Source organism: Ammospiza caudacuta, chromosome 32 (assembly GCF_027887145.1).
Source record: "Ammospiza caudacuta isolate bAmmCau1 chromosome 32, bAmmCau1.pri, whole genome shotgun sequence".
NCBI lineage: Eukaryota > Metazoa > Chordata > Aves > Passeriformes > Passerellidae > Ammospiza > Ammospiza caudacuta.
In genome coordinates, this window is record NC_080624.1 from 3229298 (window position 1) to 3253525 (window position 24228).

At 59.2% G+C, this 24228-nt stretch overlaps 1 protein-coding gene across 2 annotated transcripts; it reads right to left on the reverse strand.

Annotated features, from left to right (window-relative positions):
- Positions 1-106: 106 nt before the first annotated feature.
- On the reverse strand, positions 107-22384 carry PHF8 (PHD finger protein 8). 2 transcript variants are annotated; one of them, XM_058822456.1, is made up of 21 exons: positions 22287-22384; positions 21443-21528; positions 20971-21079; positions 19747-19907; positions 18722-18863; positions 17641-17827; positions 16709-16871; positions 14733-14820; positions 14138-14244; positions 12893-12984; positions 11946-12035; positions 11149-11316; positions 10942-11027; positions 10363-10442; positions 9353-9438; positions 7709-7821; positions 6742-6992; positions 5723-5818; positions 4510-4619; positions 1909-2290; positions 107-787 (listed from the first exon to the last, which is right to left on the reverse strand). In XM_058822456.1, the coding sequence occupies exons 1-21, from the start codon at positions 22382-22384 to the stop codon at positions 699-701; spliced, it is 2784 nt and encodes a 927-aa protein (XP_058678439.1). In that variant the 3' UTR covers positions 107-698. The 2 variants fall into 2 exon arrangements, with proteins under 2 accessions (XP_058678439.1, XP_058678438.1); XM_058822455.1 differs by having other exon boundaries at positions 10363-10514.
- Positions 22385-24228: the final 1844 nt, after the last annotated feature.

Genomic DNA, 24228 nt, shown 5'->3' on the forward strand with positions numbered 1-24228 from the left:
GAGGGCACGTGACCCTGCCCGGGGCATTTTTCACCAATTCCGGAATTTTTTTTTTCCTTTTTTATTCTACAAATACAAAAGGAAGGGGGCGGGGCCGCGACCTCCGGACACGCCTACAAAACAGGGGCAGCCAATGGGAAGCGGCCCTGCCCCATCAATCAACCTGAAGACACCTAGGGGAGGGGTGAAAAAAAAACAGCGGGGACCAATCAAAGATGGCTCCACCCCTCCCGCAGCTGTGGGGCGGGGCTTGTCCAATCGCCTCAGCTCCTGGAGTCGGGAAATTTAAAAGCCCCGCCCCCAGCCCATTCACAGCCAATGGGAAGGTGGGAACTGTGGTAGGCGGAGCCATATTGCAGCTCCACCCTTTTATGGGCGTGGCTGCCTCTATGTGGGTGTGGTTTCATTGTAGCCACGCCTGGTTTTTTTACCCTACATGACCAATGGGCGTGGCTTGGACTGTGATAGGGTGTGGTCTCAGTGGGATCCGCATTGCAGGTGTGGCCTCAGAGGGGTCAGGTGGGACCACACCTGAAGGGGTGGAGCCTAACACAAGCCACGCCCTTTTTAGTGGCCACACAATTTTTCTGATGGGTGCGGTTCCATCAGGCCCCGCCCCTTTCTGCAGCAGCCCCGCCCATAGTTCATTGTTCAGCCTGCGGTGGGCGGGGCCTGGCAGGGCGTGGACGGCCCCGCCCTCAGAGCAGCAGTTTCCCGTTGCGGTGGATTTTGAGGATCCGGCCCAGGCGCTGCTTGGCTGTGGCCAAACCCTTCCGGGGGCGCTTCCCTGCGGGCGGGATCGGGAATGTCACCGGGATTGGGGGGACAGAGCACCCAGAGACCCCCCAAAACCATCCCAGAACCCCAAAATCCAGCCTAGAACCTCCCCAGACCCACAGCACCCCCCAAAAACCCCCAGACCCAGGGATACCCCCCCAAAATCTCCCAAACCCACAGAAACTCCCCTCAAAACCCCCTCAATCCCCCCAAAATCCCCTCAGCTCCCCCTGAATCACCCCCAAATCCCCTCAGACCCTGCCCAAAACCCCCCTACGGCACCCTGAGGCCCCCCTAAACCCACAGCAACCCCCCCAGAACCCTTCAGTTCCCACAGAGCCCCCCCAAAATCCCTTTGGACCCACCCCAAAACCCCTCAGATATTCCAAAATCCCCCCAAAACCCTTCAGCTCCTCCTCAGACCCTCCCCAAACCCCCCCTGTAGCACTGTAAGACCCCCCCAAAACCCCTCAGTACAACCCACACACCCACCAAAACCCCTCAGCTCCCACTGAACCCCCCCCAAAATCCCCTCAGACCCTCCCCAAAACCCCTGTAGCCCCCCCAAAATCCCCCCAAAACCCCTCAGTACAATCCACACACCCCCCAAAACCCCTCAGCTCCCACTGAACCCCCCCCAAAATCCCCTCAGACCCTCCCCAAACCCCCCCAGACACCCTCAAAGCCCCCTGCAACCCCCCAAGCTATCCCCAAACCCCCCTGTAGCCCCCCCAAACCTCCCCCAGACCCTCCCCAAATCCCACCGTAGCCCCCCAAAATCCCCCCAGCTATCCCCAAAACCCCCCACAACCCCTCCAGTTATCCCCAAACCCCCCTGCAGCCTCCCCAAAACCCCCCAAAGCTATCCCCAAATCCCCCTGTAGCCCCCCAAGCCCCCCAGCTGTCCTCAAAACCCCCCCAGATCCACCCCCAAATCCCCCTGCAGCCCCCCAAAACCCCCCCAGGTATCCCCAAAAACCCCCCACCTATCGTCAAAACCCCCCCAGACACCCCCAAACCCCCCTCAGATCCACCCCCAAACCCCCCTGCAGCCCCCCAAAACCCCCCCAGACACCCCCAAACCCCCCTGCAGCCCCCTAAAAACCCCCAAACCCCCCTGCAGCCGCTCACCGTGGCTGGGGGGGGCCGTTCCAGGGGGGCCCCGGCGCTGGCTCAGGAACACCCCCGGGGCCATGGGGGTGGGGGCTCGGCCGGGCTGAGCCCCGGGCGGGGGTCCCGGCCCCCCCGGCCGTGCCGTGTACTCGTGGTCAGCCAGGCTGGGGGGGTACGGCGCCTCCGGGGGGGGCTCCGGGGGCGGCTCGGCCTCGGCTTCACCCCCCCCGAGCTCGGCCTCGGGCTCTGCCTCCCCCACCTCGGGCTCGGCTTCGGGGTCTTCGTCTTCCTCGTCTTCCTCTTCCTCCTCTTCTTCCTCCTCCTCTTCCTCCTCCGGGGAGGGGGGCGAGGGGGGGCGGCGCTTGGCAGGGCCCTTCCTGCGCTGCAGCTTTCGGTGCTCCTGGGGGGGCAGGGGGGATTTATGGGGGGTCGGGGGGGGGGTTTATGGGGAAATTTGGGGGGGCAGAGGGGATTTATGGGGGGGGTTGTGGGGTCAGGGGGGATTTATGGGGGTGTTGTGGGGGCTCAGGGGGGATTTATGAGGGGTAAGGGTGGTGATTTATAGGGGAGTTTGCGGGGTTTGAGGGGTCTGGGGGGATTTATGAGGGAATTTGGGGGCTCAGGGGGGATTTATGTGGAGGTTTGAGGGGTCTGGGTGGAATTTATGAGGGAATTTGGGGGCTCAGGGGGGATTTATGGGGGGGTTCATGGGTATGTTTGGGGAGTCAGAGGGGATTTATGGGGGGGTTTGGGGGTTTTGAGGAGTGGGGGAGCTTAGGGAGGGATTTATGAGGGTGTTGTGGGGGCTCAGGGGGGATTTATGGGGGGGGTTTGGGGGGTTTGAAGGGTCAGGGAGGATTTATGGGGGGTTTGAGGCATCGATGGGGATTTATGAGGGTCTTTTGGGGGGTCAGGCAGGATTTATGGGGGGTTTACGGGGGGGTCAGAGGGGATCTATGGGGGGTTTGGGGGATTTGAGGGGTCTGGGGGGCCTTGGGGAGGGAATTATGGGGGTGTTGTGGGGAGTCAGGGGGGATTTATGGGGGGGGTTGGGGAGTTTGAGTGGTCAGGGGGGTTTTTATGTGGAGTCAGAGAATGTTTCTGGGAGGATTTTGGGGGTCAGAGGGGGTTTATGGGGAAATTTGGGGGGTCGGGGGGATTTATGAGGGGTAAGGGTGGTGATTTATGGGGGAGTTTAGGGGGGTTTGAGGGGTCTGGGAGGATTTATGGGGGGGTTTGGGGGGTCATGGGGGATTTATGGGTGGGTTTGGGGAATCCGCCCGAACCACCCCCAAAATCACCCTAAAATCCCATTGAACTCCCCTCAAACAGCCCCTGGACTCCCTAAATGCCCCCCTAAAACCCCAAATTGCCCCGTCCCAGTGTTCCCAGTTCCTCCCAGTGCTCCCAGTTCACCTGCTGGGCCAGTTTGGCACCAAATCCCCCCTAAACCACCCCAAAATTCCCCCCAAATCCTCTTGAACTCACCTAAATCCCCCCAGGACTCCCTAAATACCCCCCAAAACTCCAAACACCCCATCCCAGTGCTCCCAGTTCCTCCCAGTGCTCCCAGTTCACCTGCTGGGCCAGTTTGGCACCCCCAAATCTCCCAAGAATCCCAATCACCCCCAAATCCCATTGAACTCCCCTCAAACAGCCCCTGGACCCCCTAAATGCCCCCCCAAAACCCCAAACCCCTCATCCCAGTGCTCCCAGTTCATCCCAGTGCTCCCAGTTCATCTGCTAGGTCAGTTTGGCACCCCCAAATCCCATCTGACAATCCCAACCACCCCCAAAATCACCCCCAAATTCCGCCTGAACTCACCTAAACCCCCCTGCAGGACTCCCTAAATGCCCCCCCCAAAACCCCAAAGCCCCCCATCCCAGTGTTCCCAGTTCATCCCAGTGCTCCCAGTTCACCTGCTGGGCCAGTTTGGCACCCCGAAATCCCCCCAAATCACCCCCAAAGTCACCCCAAATCCCCCTGAACTCACCTAAACCCCCCCAGGACCCCCTAAATGACCCCCCCAAAACCCTAAATTGCCCCGTCCCAGTGCTCCCAGTTCATCCCAGTGCTCTCAGTTCATCCCAGTTCATCCCAGTGCTCCCAGTTCATCCCAGTGCTCCCAATTCCTCCCAGTGCTCCCAGTTCATCCCAGTTCATCCCAGTGCTCCCAGTTCATCCCAGTTCATCCCAGTTCATCCCAGTTCATCCCAGTTCATCCCAGTTCATCCCAGTTCATCCCAGTTCATCCCAGTTCATCCCAGTGCTCCCAATTCCTCCCAGTGCTCCCAGTTCATCCCAGTTCATCCCAGTTCATCCCAGTGCTCCCAGTTCATCCCAGTGCTCCCAATTCCTCCCAGTGCTCCCAGTTCATCCCAGTTCATCCCAGTTCATCCCAGTGCTCCCAGTTCATCCCAGTACTCCCAGTTCATCCCAGTGCTCCCAGTTCATCCCAGTGCTCCCAATTCCTCCCAGTGCTCCCAGTTCATCCCAGTTCATCCCAGTTCATCCCAGTGCTCCCAGTTCATCCCAGTGCTCCCAATTCCTCCCAGTGCTCCCAGTTCATCCCAGTTCATCCCAGTTCATCCCAGTTCATCCCAGTGCTCCCAGTTCACCTGCTGGGCCAGTTTGGCAGCAGCCGCCGCCAGCCCGGTCTCCACCGAGGCCACGCGCGTCCCCTCCCGCACCGGGCGGCTCTGCCGGGGCAGCGACGGCGTCACCCGGGCTGGGGACACCCCAAAATCAGACACGGAACAGGGGACACCCCAAAATCAGATACCGGAACAGGGGACACCCCAAAATCAGGCAGGGAACAAAGGGGGACACCCCAAAATCAGATACCGGAACAGGGGGAGCACCCCAAAATCAGGCAGAGAATAAACGGGGACAACCCAAAATCAGATACCAGAACAGGGGACACCCCAAAATCAGACAGGAAATAAAAGGGGACACCCCAAAATCAGACATGGAATAAATGGGACACCCCAAAATCAGACATGGAACAGGGGACACCCCAAAATCAGACAGGGAACAGGGGACACCCCAAAATCAGACACGGAACGGGGGGAGCACCCCAAAATCAGAGTATGGAACAAGGGACACCCCAAAATCAGACACGGAACAGGGGGAGCACCCTAAAATCAGATACCAGAACAGGGGACACCCCAAAATCAGAGCATGGAATAAATGGGGACACCCCAAAATCAGACACAGAACACGGGACACCCCAAAATCAGGCAGGGAATAAACGGGGACAACCCAAAATCAGACAGGAAATAAATGGGGACACCCCAAAATCAGAGCACCATAAATAAAGGGGGACACCCCAAAATCAGACACCAAAAGAGGGGACACCCCAAAATCAGACATGGAATAAATGGGACACCCCAAAATCAGACACGGAACAGGGGGAGCACCCCAAAATCAGACAGGGAATAAATGGGACACCCCAAAATCAGACACGGAACAGGGGGAGCACCCCAAAATCAGAGTATGGAACAGGGGGAGCACCCCAAAATCAGGCAGGGAATAAACGGGGACAACCCAAAATCAGACATGGAACAGGGGACACCCCAAAATCAGACAGGGAATAAAGGGGGACACCCCAAAATCAGATACCAAAACGGGAGACACCCCAAAATGAGCATAAATTAAGAGGGGACACCCCAAAATCAGGCACTAAACAAAGGAGGGACACTCCAAAATCAGACATTGAGCAAACCTAACCCAGCCCTGTCCCTGGGACCCCCAAAATCCACAAATTTCCCCCCCAAAACCCCCTCAATCCCCCCAAGGACCCCCCAAAATCTCTGAATTTTTCCCCCAAACCTTTGGGGCTCCAGGGGGCGTCGTCCGTCACCTTCTTCTTTTTGGGGAGCGATTTTAGGGCAGGGTCGTCCTCATCTGACTCCAGTGAGGGATAAACTGAGAGGGGGGAGAAAAGTTGGGGTTCAGAGGGGTTTTGGGCTGTTTTTGGGGTGATCTGGGGACATTTTTGGGGTGTTTTGGGGTATTTATGTGGTGTTTTGGGAGTATTTTATGATGGTTTTGGGGTATTTTTTTAAATTTTTTGGGATTTTTTGGTGTGGTTTTGGGGTGTTTTGGGGATGTTTGGGGGGTTTTAGGGAAGTTTTGGGGGTACCCACAGGATGGAAATACAGGATGCTTCCACCATAGACCGAGGGTGATTTTTGGGGTAGTTTTGGTGAATTTTTGGGGTGTTTTGGGGATATTTTGGGGTCACACTCACTGAACTCAGCATCCTTGAATCAGGATTTTTCGGGTATTTTTTGGGGTATTTTTAGGATATTTTTGGGGTCACACTCACTGTACTCAGTATCCTTGAAGCAGAGTGCTTTGAGAGTATTTTTGGGGTGGTTTTGGGGTATTTTTGGGATATTTTTAGGGTCACACTCACTGTACTCAGCATCCTTGAAGCAGGGTGGTTTTGGGGTGATTTTGGGGTGATTTTGGGGTGACACTCACTGTACTCAGCATCCTTGAAGCAGGGTGGTTTTGGGGTATTTTTAGGATATTTTTGGGGTCACACTCACTGTACTCAGCATCCTTGAAGCAGGGTGGTTTTGGGGTTTTCTTGGGGTATTTTTGGGGTGACACTCACTGTACTCAGCATCCTTGAAGCAGGGTGGTTTTGGGGTGATTTTGGGGTGATTTTGGGGTGACACTCACTGTACTCAGCATCCTTGAAGCAGGGTGGTTTTGGGGTATTTTTAGGATATTTTTGGGGTGATTTTGGGGTCACACTCACTGTACTCAGCATCCTTGAAGCAGGGTGGTTTTGGGGTATTTTTAGGATATTTTTGGGGTGATTTTGGGGTCACACTCACTGTACTCGGCATCCTTGAAGCAGGCCCCCAGGCTGTCCTGCTCGTCCAGGCTCCCCTCGGCCTCGCTGTCGGTGCTCCGGGGGGCGGGGGGGGCTCTGCGGGCTCCCCCAGACCCCCCAGGACCCCCCCTTTCGCTGCCCCCACCCCCGCCCCACCAGTTTGGGGGTCCCAGGGGGGTCCCCGCGGGCAGGTTGGCCATGCAGAGCATGCCCTGGATGGCTTCACGTGTGCTGGGGGAGGCGGGGGCCTCGCTGTGGGGGGGAAAAAGGGGAAAAATTGGGGTTTGGGAGGGGTCACGGCACATTTGGGATGCTCACGTTGAGGAGAGACAGCCCCAAAAGGAGATGGAGAGGGGCAAAGCCACAGAAATGACCCCCCAGAACTCCTCAGGGGTGCAAATAACCCCCAAAACCCAACCTGGGACCCCAAATAACCCCAAAACCCCAATGCCTGACCCCAAATAACCCCCAGGAACCCCAAAACCCAACCTGGGACCCCAAATAACCCCAAAACCCAACCCAGGACCCCAAATAACCCAAAATCCCAATGTCTGACCCCAAATAACTCCTTGGGACCCCCCAAACCAAACCCCAGCGTCCCCAAAATCACCTGGGGACCCCCCCCCCACCAAGCCCCCCCAGATAGGTGGGGACCCCCAAAATCAGCCCAGCCATCCCTCAAAGCCCCCCAGGACCCCAAAAGCCAATCCCAGCCCTCCTTAAACACTTGGGGACCCCCCCCCCCAAAATCACCCCTCAAATCCAGCCCTGGGGGACCCCAAATCCAGCTCAGTTCTTGCTCAAAGCCCTCTGGGACCCCCAAAACCCAACCCAAGACCCCAAATAACCCCCAGGGACCCCCAAAACCCAACCCCAGCCCCACAAATCCCCCCCCCTTCAAAATCCCACAGGGGATCCCTCCCAGAGCCCTCAAAGGCAGCCCAGCCCCCCCTCAGACCCCCCCAAACCTGAGCTGGGGGTACTCGGAGCCCCCCACTTGCCGGCTGGCCTTGAGCAGGTCCAGGATCCCAGCGCTGCCCCCCGCGCCCCCCTCGTCCTCCTCGTCCGTGGTGTAATCCTCCTGGGGGGTATGGGGTCAGAAACACCCCAAAAACACCCCAAAACACCCCAAAAATACCAAAAAATACTCCCAAAACCACCCCAGTCTGTGGTGTAATCCTCCTGGGGGGTATGGGGTCAGAAACACCCCAAAAACACCCCAAAAATACCCAAAAATACCCCCAAAAACCACTCCAGTCCATGGTGTAATCCTCCTGGGGGGTATGGGGTCAGAAACATCACAAAAACACCCCAAAAATACCCAAAAATACCCCCAAAAACCACTCCAGTCCATGGTGTAATCCTCCTGGGGGGTATGGGGTCAGAAACATCACAAAAACACCCCAAAATACCCCAAAACCACTCCAGTCCATGGTGTAATCCTCCTGGGGAATACGGGGTCAGAAACATCCCCAAAACACCCAAAAATATCAAAAAATACCTCAAAAACCACCCCAGTGTGTGTGTAATCCTCCTGGGGAGCAGGGGCTTAGAAACACCCCAAAAACACCCCAAAATACCCAAAAACACCCAAAAATACCTCAAAAACCACCCCAGCCCATGGTGTAATCCTTCTGAGGAGCAAGGAATCAGAAACACCACAAAACCTCCCCAAAATACTCCCAAAACCCCAAAAAATATCCCCAAAACCACCCCAGTCCGTGGTGTAATCCTCCTGGGGGGTATGGGGTCAGAAACATCCCAAAAACACCCAAAAATATCCAAAAATACCCCCAAAAACCACCCCAGCCCATGGTGTAATCCTTCTGGGGAGCAAGGAATCAGAAACACCACAAAACCACCCCAAAATACTCCCAAAAACCCAAAAAATATCCCCAAAACCACCCCAGTCTGTGGTGTAATCTTCCTCGAGGGCACAGGGCCAGAAACATCACAAAAACACCCCAAAATACCCCAAAACCACCCCAAAATACCCCTAAACCCACTCCAGTCTGTGGTTGAATCCTCCTGGGTGCACAGGGTGAGAAACACCCTAAAAACACCCAAAAGTACCCCTAAACCACCCCAGTCTCTGGTGTAATCCTCCTGGAGGGCACAGGGTAAGAAACACCCCAAAACCACCCCAAACACCCCCAAAAATACCCCAAAAACCACTCTAGTCTGTAGTGCAACCCTCCTGGGCAGCAGGGAATCAGAAATATGCAAAAATACCCCAAAACACCCCAAAAATATCCTAAAATACCCCAAAAGTGCCCCAAAACACAAAAAATACCCAAAAAATACCCCCAAAAACCACCCCAGTTTGTGGTGCAATCCCCTGGGGGCGGGGCAGGGGGTCAGAAACACCCCCTTTGAACCCCATTTTTGGGGTGTCCCCCAATCCCCGTTTTTGGGGTGTGCCCACAAAACCCCCCCAAAACACCCTCAGTTGCCCTAAACCCCCCCAAAAAATACCCCCAGAGCCCCCCAAATACCCCTATGGATCGTCCCAAAACCCCCCTAAGAGGCCCCCCAGGACACCCCCAGTTCACTGAGGGACCCCCAAATCCCCCCAGAGCCCCCCAAAACCCCCAGGACACCCCCAGACCCACCTCGATGTCAAAGTCGACCTCCCCTGGTTCCCGCACCCGGTTGGGGTCAGAGCAGGGCTTGGCCCGGGGCAGCTTCCGGGGGAGCCCTGGGGACACCCCAAAAATGAGATTGAGTCACCCCAAAAATGAGATTTGGGACACCCCAAAAATGAAATTTGAGACATCCCAAAATGGGACTGGGGTCACCCCAAAATGGGATTCGTGTCACCCCAAAAATGAGACTGGGATCACCCCAAAAATGAGATTTGGGACATCCCAAAATGGGACTGGGGTCACTCCAAAAACGGGATTGGGGTCACCCCAAAAATGGGATTGGGGTCACCCCAAAAATGGGATTGGGGTCACCCCAAAACGGGATTGGGGTCACCCCAAAAATGGCAATTGGGGTCACCTCAAAATGGGGATTGGGGTCACCCCAAAAATGAGATTTGAGACACCCCAAAAATGAGATTGGGGTCACCCCAAAAACGGGATTGGGGTCACCCCAAAAACGGATTTGGGTCAGTCCAAAAATGGGATTGGGGGACACCCTAAAAACGGGATTGGGGTCACCCCAAAATGGGATTGGGGTCACCCCAAAATGGGGATTGGGGAGATCACCCTGAAAATGGGGATTGGGGGAGGGGTTGGGGTCGTTTTGGGGATGTTTCAGGTCAGGTTTGGGACGGGTTTTGAGAGTTTTTGGGGGTTGTTTTACGGAAGTTTTTTAGGGGTTCTTTTATGGTCACATTTGGGGTGTTTTGGGGATGTTTTGGGGTCAGGTTTGGGGCTGGTTTGGGAATATTTTGGGAAATTATTTGGGATGTTTTGGGGGTTTTTGGAGTTCGCATAGGGCAGGCAGTGTGGCGTTTTTGGGGTCAAGTTTGGGGATGTTTTTGGGGTCAGGTTTGGGGATGTTTTTTGGGGTGTTTTTGGATATGTTTGGGGCTGTTTTGGGGTGGTTTTGGATATGTTTGGGGCTGTTTTTGGATATGTTTGGGGCTGTTTTGGGGTGTTTTTGGGGTACCCACGGGGCAGGCGGCGCGGGCCCCGCCGCGGGGGGGTCTCGTCGATCTGCAGCTCCTCCTCCGAGTCCAGGTCCAGGGGGGAGCTGGGGGGGGAGCAGGGGGGGGATGGGGGCAGCCGGGACCCCCAGAGCCCCCCAGGGCGGCTGCGGCGGGGCCTGAGGGGGAGGGGCGTCAGGGGGACCCCCCCCGAACCCCAAAACCCATCCCTGAGCCACCCCAAATTCCATCCTGGAGCCCCTGACCCTAAAACCCATCCTGGACCCCTAAATCCCATCCCTGACCCCTCCAAACCTCTCTGACCCCCCCCAAAACCACCCTAGAACCCCCCATACCCCCTGGAACCCCCCCCCAAGTCCCTCCCAGCCCCCCAAAACCCCCCAGAACCACTCCAGCCCCCCTAAACTCCTCTGGGATCCCCATGAGCCCCAAAATCCATCCCAGACCCCCCCAAACCCGTCTAGGATCCCCACAACGCTCCCAGGCCCCCCAAATTCCCTTTGGGAATGCACCCAGTGCCCCCCAGAACCCTTTGGACCCCCTCAAATTCTGTCTGGGACCACCCCAAATTCCCCAGTTCCTCACCGAGACCCCCCATTGGCCAGCAGGATCTGGGGGTCCCCCTCGGAGTCGGGGTCCGTCTCCTCTGGGCTGGAGCTGGGGGGGTCAATCTGGGGGGAGACACCCCGAGATTTGAGGAGACCCCAAATCCACCCCCCCAAATCCACTCCTCCCCCAGAACCCTCCCAGTGCCCCCCAATTCCTCCCCAGTCCCTCCCAGTGCCCCCTCACCTCCTCATCCTCCTCTAGGGGTGCTGGAGGGGGGTTCAGGGTCCCCCCATCGTCGTGAGTGCGGGAGTTGGGGGGCGGCTTTCGGGGCCCCCCCTTTTTGGGGCCTGGGACCCCCCAGGGGGGCCCAAAGGGGGTCCCCGACATCCCCGTGCTCTGCTGGAACAGCTCCTGTGGGGAGGGGATAGAGAGCTCCCAGTATGTCCCAGTATGGCCCAGTGCCTCCCAGTAACCCCAAAACCTCCTCAAAATCCCTCCCAGTAACCCCAAAACCTCCTCAAACTCCTCTCAGTAACCCCAAAACCTCCTCAAAATCCCTCCCAGTGCCTCCCAGTAACCCCAAAACCTCCTCAACCCCCCCACTCACTCCTCAGTCATTCCCAGTCTCTCCCAGTAACCCCAAAACCTCCTCAAACTCCTCTCAGTAACCCCAAAACCTCCTCAAAACCCCTCCCAGTGGCCCCCTTGTTCCCCCAGTTGCTCCCAGTCCCTTCCCAGCGCACTTCAAATCCCTCCCAGTGCCCCCCAGTCCTTCCCAGTGCCCCCCCAGTGCTCCCCAGTTCCTGCCCAGTCCCTCCCAGTGCCCCCCAGTCCTTCCCAGTGCCCCCCCAGTGCTCCCCAGTTCCTGCCCAGTCCCTCCCAGTGCCCCCACAGTCATTCCCAGTCCCCCCCAGTGCCCCCCCAGTCATTCCCAGTTGCTCCCAGTGCCCCCCCAGTCGCTCCCAGTGCTCCCAGTCCCCCCCAGTTGCTCCCAGTGCCCTCCCAGTCCCCCCCAGTTGCTCCCAGTGCTCCCAGTTCACCTCTGCCAGCCGGATCTCCCTGCCCAGTTCCTTGATCAGCTGCCCCGGCCGGACGGTCTCGGGGATCTCCTGCTCGTGCTCTGCCAGGACCTGGGAGGGACAGGGTTAAAATGGGGGGGACCCCAAACCTCCCCCCAAAAACCTCCCACCCCTGGGACCCCCCACAGCCCCCCAAAATTCCCCACAGATCCTCCCCAAACTCTCCAGAGCCCCCCCAAATCCCCTCTAAGCCCCACCACGTCCCTTCCCAACCCTCCCAAAACTCCTCCCGGACCCCCCAAAATCCCCTGGAGCTCCCCAAATCCCCCCAGGGCCCCTCAAAATCCCGTTGAACACCCATAAAATCCCTTTGGAGGTCCCAAAATCCCTTTGAGCCCCCCCCAGAATCCCTCTGGAACCCCCCAAAATCCATCAGGACCAACAAAATCCTTCAGGACCCCCCAAAATCCCTTTGGACCCATCCAAACCCATTTGAAGCACCCCCACAATCCCTGAGGACCCCCCAAAATCCTTTTGAGCCCTCCCACCATCCCTCAGGACCCCCCCAAAAATCCCTTTGGACCCATCCAAATCCATTTGAAGCACCCCCACAATCCCTGAGGACCCCCCAAAATCCTTTTGAGCCCTCCCACCATCCCTCAGGACCCCCCCAAAATCCCTTTGGATCCCTCCAAATCCCTTTGAAGCCCCCACAATCCCTCAGGACCCCCAAAAACCCCTTGAGAGCCCCCCCAAAATCCCTCAGGACTCACCTAAATCCCCCTGGAGCCCCCCAAAACCCCTTGGGACCCTTCCAAAATCCATCTGGAGCCACCCAAAATCCCCATGGACCCCCCCCCCAAATCCCTTTGGACCCCTCCAAATCCCTTTGATGCCCCCCACAATCCCTCAGGACCCCCCCAAAATCCCTTTAAGCCCCCCCAAGACCCCTCAGGACCCCCCCAAACCTCTCGGCGGGTCCAGGCTCGGAAGGCCCCGGTCAGGGCTCGGGCTCCCAGCACCAAATAGGCCGCGGGGTGTCGGCGGTTCTCCCGCAGCCCTGCACCCCAAAAACCACCAAATCAGCATGAGAACCACAGGGACACCCCAAAAAACGGGATAGAAACCACCAAACCAGCGTGAGAACCACAGGGACACCCCAAAAAACGGGATAGGAACCACCAAATCAGCATGAGAACCACAGGGACACCCCAAAAAACGGGATAGGAACCACCAAACCAGTGTGGGAACCACAGGGACACCCCAAAAAACGGGATAGGAACCACCAAACCAGTGTGGGAACCACAGGGACACCCCAAAATCGGGATAGGAACCACCAAACCAGCGTGGGAACCACAGGGACACCCCAAAAAACGGGATAGAAACCACCAAACCAGCACGGGAACCACAGGGACACCCCAAAAAACGGGATAGGAACCTCCAAACCAGCACGGGAACCACAGGGACACCCCAAAATCAGGATGGGTAACTCAAAAATTGGGGATGGGTCTCCCCAGACTCTTCTTGGGGTGATCCCCAACTGCCCCAGATGGGTTTGGAGCCCCCCCAGACAAGTTTCAAGCCCCTCCAGATGGGTTTGCAGCCCCCCCAAGCTCCCTCAGTTGGGTTTAAACTCCCCTAGTTGGGTTTAAAGCCCCCCAGATGGGTTCAAAGCACCCTAAATTTGGTTTAAAAGGTCCCAGAATGGGTTTAGAGACCCCTCAGATGAGTTTTAACCCCCCCAGGTGGCTTCCCACCCCCCCAGTTGAGTTTAGAGCCCCCACAGATGGGTTCAACCCCCCCCCCCCAGTTGGATTTAAAGCCCCACAGATTGTTTAAAGCTCCCCCAAGATGGGTTTAAGGCCACCCCCAGACAGGTTTTAACCCCTCCTCAAGTGGGTTTAAATCCCCCCAGGTGGGTTCTCAGCCCCCCCCCCCCCCGGTGTGTTTCTAACCCCCCCCAGGTGGGTTCCCAGTCCCTTCAGGTGAGTTTTAAGCTCCCCAGGTGGGTTCCCAGCCCCCCCAGGTGGGTTTAAACCCCCTCAGACAGGTTTTAAAACCCTCCAGGTGGGTTTAAGCCCCCCTAGGTGGGTTTAAACCCCCCCAGGTGGGTTCCCAGCCCCCCCCCAGAGAGTTTTTAACCCTCCAAGGTGGGTTCTAAACCCCCCTGGGTGGGTTCCCAGCCCCCCCAGCCCCCCAGGAGGGGCACCCACCTCGGAAGGTGTCCAGCAGGTGCCTCCCCACGTACCAGCACACGGTCTCAAAATTGGGGAACTTGGCCAGGTCGGGGGTGTTGAGGCGGCGCTGCAGCTCATACGCCCTGAGGTGGGGGGGGTTGGGGGTCAGAAAGGATTTTTGGGGGGTTTTGGGGGGACCATGGGCATCCCACAGCACCTGCTGGGCTGAAACTCTCCCTGCACCCCCAAATTCTCACCCAAACCCTCAAATCCCTCCTTCACCCCCTCTCAATTTCCCACAAGTCCTCCCCCAGTCACCCCAAAAAACACCCCCAGAACCCCAAAAACGTCCCAAAAAAACCCTTCCAAAACTCCGAAGAGTTCCTCCCTGCCCCCCAAAACCCTCCCAAAAAACTCCGCCCAAACCTTTTGCAAAACCCCCAAACCCTCACCCAGCTCCCCCAAACTCTGCCAAAGGACATCCCCAAAACCTCCTGCTGGCCCCCCCAAACTGCCCAAAACCACCCCCAAACTCCCCCAAAACCTGTCCAACACCCCCAAACCCTCACCCAGATCCCCCAAACTCTCCCAAAGGACACCCCCAAAGCCCCCAAGCCCCTCCCCAGCCCACCGGAGCTGCATGCCGATGTTGAGGCTGTGCAGGAAGTGCCCCCCAAAAGCCAGCGAGTCCACGGGGGTCAGCACGGCGTGGATCCAGCCTGGGGACACACACGGGCAACTGGGAGAACTGGGAGCACTGGGATGGGGCACTGGGAGCACTGGGAACACTGGGATGGGGCACTGGGAGCACTGGGATGGGGCACTGGGATGGGGCACTGGGATGGGGCACTGGAAGAACTGGGAGCACTGGGATGAAGCACTGGGATGGGGCACTGGGATTCACTGGGAGCACTGGGATGGGGCACTGGGATGGGGCACTGGGATGGGGCACTGGGATGGAGCACTGGGATGGGGCACTGGGATGGAGCACTGGGATGGGGCACTGGGATGGAGCACTGGGATGGGGCACTGGGATGGGGCACTGGGATTCACTGGGAGCACTGGGATGGGGCACTGGGAGCACTGGGATGGGGCACTGGAATGGGGCACTGGGATGGGGCACTGGGATGGGGCACTGGGATTCACTGGGATGGGGCACTGGGAGCACCGGGATGGGGCACTGGGATTCACTGGGATGGGGCACTGGGGGCACTGGGATGGGGCACTGGAATGGGGCACTGGGATGGGGCACTGGGATTCACTGGGATGGGGCACTGGGGGCACTGGGATGGGGCACTGGGATGGGGCACTGGGATGGGGGCACTGGGAGCACTGGGATGGGGGCACTGGAAGCACTGGGATGGGGGCACTGGGATGGGGCACTGGGATGGGGCACTGGGATGGGGCACTGGGATGGGGCACTGGGATGGGGGCACTGGAAGCACTGGGATGGGGCACTGGGATGGGGCACTGGGATGGGGGCACTGGAAGCACTGGGATGGGGCACTGGGGGCACTGGGATGGGGCACTGGAAGCACTGGGATGGGGCACTGGGGCACTGGAAGCACTGGGATGGGGCACTGGGGCACTGGAAGCACTGGGATGGGGCACTGGGGGCACTGGGACGGAGCACTGGGGCACTGGAAGCACTGGGATGGGGCACTGGGGCACTGGGGGCACTGGGATGGGGCACTGGGATGGGGCACTGGGAGCACTGGGGTGCATTGGGAAGGGAGCAGGGGCTTGTTGGGGGGTGTGAAGGAAGTTTTGGGGTTACTGGGAATTGCTGGGAGTTACTGAGAGTTACTGGGAGCCCTTGTCTGACCCCTAACAGGAGACATTAGGGGGGTCCCCAAGGCCACCAAACCCTCACCTGGGGACACATGTGACACTGGGGGTGTGTTTGAGGGTCTGGCCCTGGCACAGGTGACACCGGGGGTGTGTTTGGGGTCTGGCACAGGTGGCACTGAGGTTGTGCCCAGGTGTCCCTGAGCCCCCCCCTCACCTGTGGGGTTGAAGAGGGTCTGGCCCTGGCACAGCTGACACTAAAGGTGTCTGGCCCTTGCACAGGTGACACTGGGGTCACGTTTGCGGGTCTGGCCCTTGCACAGGTGACACCGGGGGTGTGTTTGGGGTCTGTCCCTGGCACAGGTGACACTGGGGGGGGTGTTTGAGGGTCTGTCCCTGGCACAGGTGACACTGGGGGTGTGTTTGGGGTCTGTCCCTGGCACAGGTGACACTGGGGGTGTGTTTGGGGTCTGTCCCTGGCACAGGTGACACTGGGGGTGTGTTTGGGGTCTGTCCCTGGCACAGGTGACACTGGGGTCACGTTTGCGGGTCTGGCCCTTGCACAGGTGACACCAGGGGTGTGTTTGAGGGTCTGGCCCTGGCACAGGTGACACTGGGGGTGTGTTTGGGGTCTGTCCCTGGCACAGGTGACACTGGGGGTGTGTTTGAGGGTCTGTCCCTGGCACAGGTGACACTGGGGGTGTGTTTGGGGACGGTTTGACCGTAGTACAGGTGACAGAGGTGACACTGGGGGTATGTTTGGTGTCTGGCACAGGTGTCCCCGAGGTTGTGCCCAGGAGTCCCCAAGCCCCCCCTCACCTGTGGGGATGAAGAGGGTCTGGCCCTGGCGCAGGTGGCACCGGAAGCACCGATCCACCTGGTCCCCGAAGAAGAGCTCGGGCTGGTTCCGGGAGCTGCTCCAGGCCTCGAACAGAGCCAGGTTGGCGGCCGAGGGACGCGCCAGGTAAAAGATCTGCTCACCCTGGGGGGGCACACACAGGACAGGTAAGAGCACCAGGTTTGGTTCCCCCAAAGATCCCCCAAACCCTCTCTAAAATTCCCCAAATCCCTTCTACAAGCCCCTAAATCCCCCAGACACCTGAAGGAGCTCCCCTCATACCCCGAACATGAGGTACCAGGCCAAGGTGCCCCTGCAGCTGATGTGGAAGTCGCTGTAGACCAACACCCCCAGCCCCAATTTCTCTATAACCCTTCCAAACCCCTATAACTGCCCCCAAATCCCCCCTCATACCTTGAACACATGGTACCAGGCTGAGGTGCCCCTGCAGCTGATGTGGAAGTCGCTGTAGCCCAACACCCCCAGCCCCAAATCCCCTACAACTGCCCCCAAATCCCCTATAAATGCCCCCAAATGCCCTATAACTGCCCCCAAATCCCCTATAAATGCCCCCAAATCCCCTATAAATGCCCCCAAATCCCCTGTAACCGCCCCCAAATCGCCCCTTGTACCTTGAGCACGTGGTACCAGGCCGAGGTGCCCCCGCAGTCGATGTGGAAGTCGCTGTAGCCCAACACCCCCAGCCCCAAATCCCCTACAACTGCCCCCAAATCCCCTATAAATGCCCCCAAATCCCCTACAACTGCCCCCAAATCCCCTATAAATGCCCCCAAATCCCCTACAACTGCCCCCAAATCCCCTATAAATGCCCCCAAATCCCCTATAACTGCCCCCAAATCCCCTACAACTGCCCCCAAATCCCCTATAAATGCCCCCAAATCGCCCCTCGTACCTTGAGCACGTGGTACCAGGCCGAGGTGCCCCCGCAGTCGATGTGGAAGTCGCTGTAGCTGTCCTTGGCCCCCATCAGGCAGAATTTCTGCACGCTCGGCCGCTCCCGCGCCGACTCCCCCGGCCACAGGTTCTCCACCCACGAGAGCTTCCGCACGATCCGCGGGGTCTGCACCAGGTTGGACAGCCTGGGGCACCCCAAAAACGGGGGTCAGGGGCTGGGGAACCCCCCCTGTGGGGCACAGGGTACCCCAGGGGGGAGAGGATGCAAAGGGGGATGTCAGGGAGAGGCAGGATCTGGGATTTTGGGTGTCCTTATGGGGGGGCAGGATCTGGGATTTTGGGGGTCATTGGGGGGGCAGGATTTGGGGTTTTGGGGGGCAGGATCTGGGATTTTGGAGGTACTTAAGGGGGGGCAGGATTTGGGATTTTGGGGGTACTTGGGGGGCAGGATCTGGGATTTTGGGGGTCCCTGGAGTTGGAGGAGGTGGGAAGGGGAGGCACTGGGGGGTACTGGGAAGGACTGGGCAGCACTAGAAGGAACTGGGAGTTACTGGGAGAACTGGAAGGAACTGGGAGCTACTGGGAGTCACTGGGAAGGACTGGAAGAAACTGGGGGTTACTGGCAGCACTGGGAGAAACTGGGAGCACTGGCAATCACTGCAAGGAACTGGGAGCACTAAGAAGAACTGCGAGGCACTGGGAGCACTGGAAGGAAATGGGGGTTACTGGGAGACACTGGGAGGCACTGGGAAGGGCTGGAAGGAAGTGGGGGTTACTGGGAGCACTGGAAGGAACTGGAAGTTACTGGGAGTCACTGGGAGCATTGGAAAGAACGGGGAGTTATTGGGAGCACTGGAAGGAACTGGGAGCACTGGGAAGGACTGGAAGGAACTGAGAGCTACTGGGAGAACTGGGAGCACTGGAAGGAACTGGGGGTTACTGGCACCACTGAGAGGAACTGGGAGACACTGGGAAGGAACTGGGAAGGACTGGGAGCTACTGAGAAGGACTGGGAGGCACTGGGAAGGGACTAGGCAGGACTGGAAGCGCTGGGAGGCACTGGGAGCACCGGGACCCACCGTGTGTCCGAGAACTCCAGGCCGGTGACGCTGAGCACGCGCTCGCGCCGGGGCCCCCCCAGGTAGGCCACAAAGTCCCCGAGGCGCATGCGCAGCTCGGCCTGGCGGCCCACGTCCAGCACAGCCACCACCTTGTCAGCTCCTGCGGGCCCCAAAACGGCCTGAGCACCCCAAAAACCCCCCAAAACTGCCTCAGCACCCCAAAAAGGGCCGGGGGGACCCCAAAAACCCCCCAAAACTGCCTCTGCACCCCAAAAACGGCCGGGGGGTACCCAAAACTGCCTGAGCACCCCAGAAACGGCCGGGAAGACCCCAAAAACCCCCAAAAAACTCTCTGCGGGCCCCAAAACTGCCTCAGCACCCAAAAATGGCTGGAGGGACACCAAAAACTCCCCAAAACTGCCTCAGCACCCCAGAAACAGCTGGGAGGACCCCAAAACCCCCCCAAAACTGCCTCAGTCCCCAAAAACGGCTGGGGGGACCCCAAAAACCTCCCTGAGCACCCCAAAAACCCCCTAAAACCTCTCTATGGGACCCAAAACTGCCTGAGCACCCCAGAAATGGCTGGGAATAGTCCAAAATCCCCACAAAAACCTCCCTGACTACCCCAAAACCCCTCCAAAACCTCCCTGTGCACCTCAAAGCCTCCCTGGGGATCCCAAAAACGGCCGGGGGGACCCCAAAAACCCCCCTGAGCACCCCAAAACCCCCAACCACCCCAAACCCTGAATGGGGACCCTCTAGACCCTCACCCATCTCCCCAGGACCCCTCGATACGGAGCAAGATGCCAACAAGGGAGTGAAATTAAAAGGGGGACCCTGCCCCTTTTATGGGGTCCTGGGGACCCCCAGACACCCTCATGCACCCCAAAACCTGAATGGGGACCCTCTAGACCCTCACCCATATCCCCAAAACCCCTCAACAGAATACAAAGAGGTTACAAGGGGGACCCTTCCCCTACTGCGGGGTCCTGGGGATCCCCTGATGCCCCCAGACCCCCCCCACAAAGCCCCCCCAAACTGACCAACGTGGTGCAGGACGTCGCGGGGGGTGAAGGACGAGGGGGGCAGGGTCATGCCCAGCCCCTCGTGCCGTGCCACCAGGATGGGCACGCTGAAGCTGTTCTCCTCCAGGTACTCCACGGTCAGCTGGGCCCCGCTGGGCCGGAGCAGAACCTCGTCCGCACTGTGGGGGCAGAGCAGGGGGGTGAGACCCCCCCCCAGAGTGACCCCGGACCCCCACAGGGACCCCCTGAACCCCACAGGGACCCCCCAACACCTGAGCATTTCCTGGGCTGGAGCAGAACCTCTTCCACACTGGGAGGGGGGGGGCAAAGAGGGGGGGTGTGAGACCTCCAGGAGTGACCCCAGACCTCCACAGGGACCCCCTGAACCCCACACCCCACAGGGACCCCTCAACCTCTACAGGGATCTCCCAACTCCTACAGGGATCCCCCAGTTCCTGTAAGGACCCTCACCCCATTTCCTGGGCCACAGCAGCACCTTGTCCGCACTGGGGGGCAGAGCAGGGGGGTGTGAGACCCCCAGGAGTGACCCCAGACCCCCTGAACCCCACAGGGATCACCCAGCCCCTAACAGGGATCCCCCAATTCCTATAGGGACCCCCGCACCATTTCCTAGGTCACAGCAACACCTCATCCACACTGGGGGCAGGGGGGGGGGGGGGGGGAGACCCCCAGGAGTGACCAACACTTCCTGGACTGACCAACATCACCCAGGACTGACTGACAGCCCCTGGGAGTGACCGACAGCCCCCAGAACCCCTGACCCCCATAAGCACCCCTTGACCATCCACTGGGTCCCACTGGGACAGCAGCACCTTGCTTGAGCTGGGGGGGCAAGGAGGGGGCCCTGGAGACCCCCCCAGGATGGACCAAGAGCCTCCAGGACTCATCCTCACCTGTGTAAGGGGCACAGCCGGACTGACCCATAGCTGGGACTGACCATCACTGGCACTGACCATCCCTGGCACTGACCCACACCCAGCACTGACCATCCCTGGCACTGACCCACGCCCACACTGACCATCACTGGCACTGACCCACGCCCACACTGACCATCACTGGCACTGACCCACGCCCACACTGACCATCACTGGCACTGACCCACACCCAGCACTGACCATCACTGGCACAGACCTGTGCTCAGCACTGACCCACGCCTGGCGCTGACCACACCCCACACTGACCCTCACCCGGCACTGACCCACGCCTGGCACAGACCCTCACCTGGGGAAGGTGCGGCCCCGCAGCTCCCGGATGAACTGGGCACTGCCCGTGCGGGCCGGACGGCCGGGATCCTGCTCCGGGGCCTTGGCCGGACCACGGCGCCGCTTCACTGCAGGACAGAGGGACACGGTGGGGACACACAAGGACAGAGAGACACGGTGGAGACAGAGGTACACGCAGGGACACATGGGGAAAGAGGGACACAGTGGGGACACACAAGGACAGAGGAGCACAGTGGGGATAGAGAGACACATGGGGACAGGGGGACACGGTGGGGACACACAAGGACAGAGCGACACAGTGGTGACACAAAGGGACACGTGGGGACACAGGGACACGCAGGGACACATGGGGGACAGGGGGGACACACAGGAACCCCAGGGACAGTTGGACATGGGAAGATCCACAGGGAGCCCAGAGCATCTCCCCCACCCCCATCCCAGTCCCTCCCAGTCCCCCCAGCTCCACTCACTGACAGAAGGCCCCCTGAGCACGGCGCACTGGGGGCAGTGGTACAGGTCGATCTCGGCCGCCGCCTCCTCCTCCACCCCCACGCAGCTGTGGAGACACCCCAGTAACTCCCAGTGCCTCCCAGTAACCACCAGACACCTCCCAAATAACCCCCAGTGCCTCCCAGTAACCACCAGGCAGCTCCCCAGTAACCCCCATTGCACCCCACACCTCTCTTTGTACCTCCCAGTCCCTGCCAGATTTCTCCCCAACCCTCCCAGTACCCCCCAGTCCTTCCCTGACTGCTTCCCAGTACCCCCAGGACTTCTCCCAGTACTCCCCAAGTCCCTCTCAACCCCTCCAGTACCCCCAAACCCCTTCCCAGTCCTTCCCAGTACACCCCAAATCCCTTCCAGTACCTTTGGACTTCTCCCAGTCCCTTCCAACACCCTCCCAGTTCCTCCCAGTATCCCATAGCCCTCCCCAGACTTCTCCCAGCGCCCTCCAGTACCCCCAGACTTCTCCCAGTCCCCCCCAGTGCCTCCCAGACTTCTCCCAGTCCCCCCCAGATGCCCCCAGTCCCGCCCCGGACTTCTCCCAGTCCCCTCCCAGATACATCCCAGTCCCCTCCAGCACCCTCCAAATGCCTCCCAATCCCTCTCAGACACCTCCCAGTACCCCCAGTCCCCCCCAGCCTCATCCCAGTGCTCCCAGTCCCGCCCAGATGCCTCGCAGTACCCCCAGTCCCCCCCAGCACTTCCCAGACTTGTCCCAGTTCCCACCCCGAGCCCTGTCCCAGTGCTCCCAGTCCCCCCCCAGCCCCATCCCAGTGCTTCCCAGTCCCTCCCCAGTGCTCCCAGTCCCACCTGCCATGGAACCAGTCCTGGCAGCCATCGCACTCGATCATGAAGCGGGTCACATCGTAGGGCAGGCGGCACAGGCAGTACACGGGCACCGAGGCCATGGCCGGGCCCCCGGGGCGACCCCCGACCCTACGGACCCCCGCGACCCTCCCCGGCCCGGGACATCCGCGCGCTGCCCGCCGGACCCCCGAAAATTCCCTCAAAATAAAAAAAAAAAGCTAAAAACACCCTCAAACACACTCCCCAAAAGCAGCCTCAAAAAAAAAAAAAAAAAAAAAAAAACCAAAACAGCCTCAAAACCCCGCAAAAACAGCCTCAAGACCCCCCCAAAACAGCCTTAGCAAAACCCCTAAAACAGTCCCCAAATCAACTCAAAAGCACCCCCCAATAACAACCTCAAAAAAAAAACCAAAAACCAACCCCTTGTCTGCTCCCCTAAAAACACCCCAAAGCCCCCCCAAAACGCGGCCGGTGGAGAACCCTAAGGGGAATTGGGGAGCACGACCCCCCAAAAACCCCTGCGCGGGTCGGAGGAACCCCAAAAGGGCCTGTGGAGACTTGGGATCCCCCTCAGGTATTGATGAGAGCCTGAGATCTCCCCAAAAGGGTCTAGAGGTGATAGGAGACCCCTCCAAGGGTCACCAGGGCTCTGAGACCCCCTCCCCGAGGTTTTATAGGGCCCAGAGCCCCCCAAAAACGCGCCCACAGGGTCCCCCCCCAGCCCCTATAGCGTGTGGGGACCCCCAAAAGCGCCGCAGGGCCCGGGGTCCCCTCACAGCGCCCGTGGGGTCTCGGCCGCCCCCTCCCCCCGCGCTGTGAGATCCCCGAGATCACCCCAGAGACCCACAGGATCCCCTAAAAGCTTTGGGGATCCCCAAAAAACCGCCGACCACCCCTCAAGGCCGGTGGGACCCCCGCGAGGCCTGCGGGACGCCGCGAGGCCTGCGCCCCCCCCACCGCCACCTCCCGACTAGGCCGCAGCCCGCCCCGGCAAGGCCCAGCGCTTCTCGCGACCGCTTCTCCGCCGCCGCCCGGTCGCCGCCGCCGCTGCCGGCCCCGGGCCCGGTGCTGCTGCCGCCGCCGCGGCCTCTGCGCGCTCCGGGCCGCCCGGGAAAGTTTTATTCAAACGCGGAAACGGGGAGGGAGAGGGCGGGGCCCGGACGCCATTTTGGCCGCGTCGCGCCGCCATCTTGGGAAGGGCGAGGGCGCCATTTTGGGAAGGACGGAACGCCCCGTTGGGCGTGCGGGGGCGCCATCTTGGGCGTGGCGCCGCCGTCGCCAGGTTGAGTGTGGCGGGTCCGGCTGCCATTTTGGGAGTGGCGCGCACCAGCCACGCTTTTATTTCTTAAATTTTACCTTTTTTTTTTTTTTTTCTCGCGCTTTTTAACAATTTCCCCGCAAAACAAACGCCTTCCCCAACTCCTCGAACCAGAACACCCGAGAATTCACCCCATAACCTTGCTGGCTTGGTGAAGGGGTGAGGTAGATGAGAGGAAAACACGACAAAATGACCCAAAAATGGGCTGAGGGAAGGGTACAGGAATGAGAGGAGGTTGTTGCACCAGTATGACCAGTATAGGGGGATGGGTCACCAGTAAAACAAGTACAGTCCACTCCCCTCCACTGAGGTCATGTGAGGGGGGAATTCCAGGCCTGTGAAGGGCTTTGGGTAAAAAATGGGAATTTTGGGAGGCTCTGGAGTGTTTTGATGGGGAAAAAAAGGAATTTTGGGATAAATGAGAAACTGGGGTTCAACCGTTTGTGTTTTGGGGCAAAACGAGCCTGTTTGGGGGCTAAAAACTGGGGTCACTTTGTGTGGGGACAAAAAGAGTGACAAGGCCCAAAAAAGGGGATTTTTGTTTGAAATTAGGAGATTTTGGGGCTGAAAACTGGGGTGATATCCTGAGGGGGAAGGGCAGGTCCTAAAACAGAATTTTTGGGGTGA

What these genes read in the sequence shown, in the direction of transcription:
- PHF8 (XM_058822455.1), bottom strand. Translation starts at nt 22,384, where the DNA reads ATGGCCTCGGTGCCCGTGTACTGCCTGTGCCGCCTGCCCTACGATGTG. An exon ending in CCCTAGAGGAGGATGAGGAG is followed by an intron (nt 11,028 to 11,148) that starts GTGAGGGGGCAC and finishes GTCTCCCCCCAG; the next exon opens with ATTGACCCCCCCAGCTCCAG. An exon ending in CTTCAAGGATGCCGAGTACA is followed by an intron (nt 5,819 to 6,741) that starts GTGAGTGTGACC and finishes CCCCCCTCTCAG; the next exon opens with TTTATCCCTCACTGGAGTCA.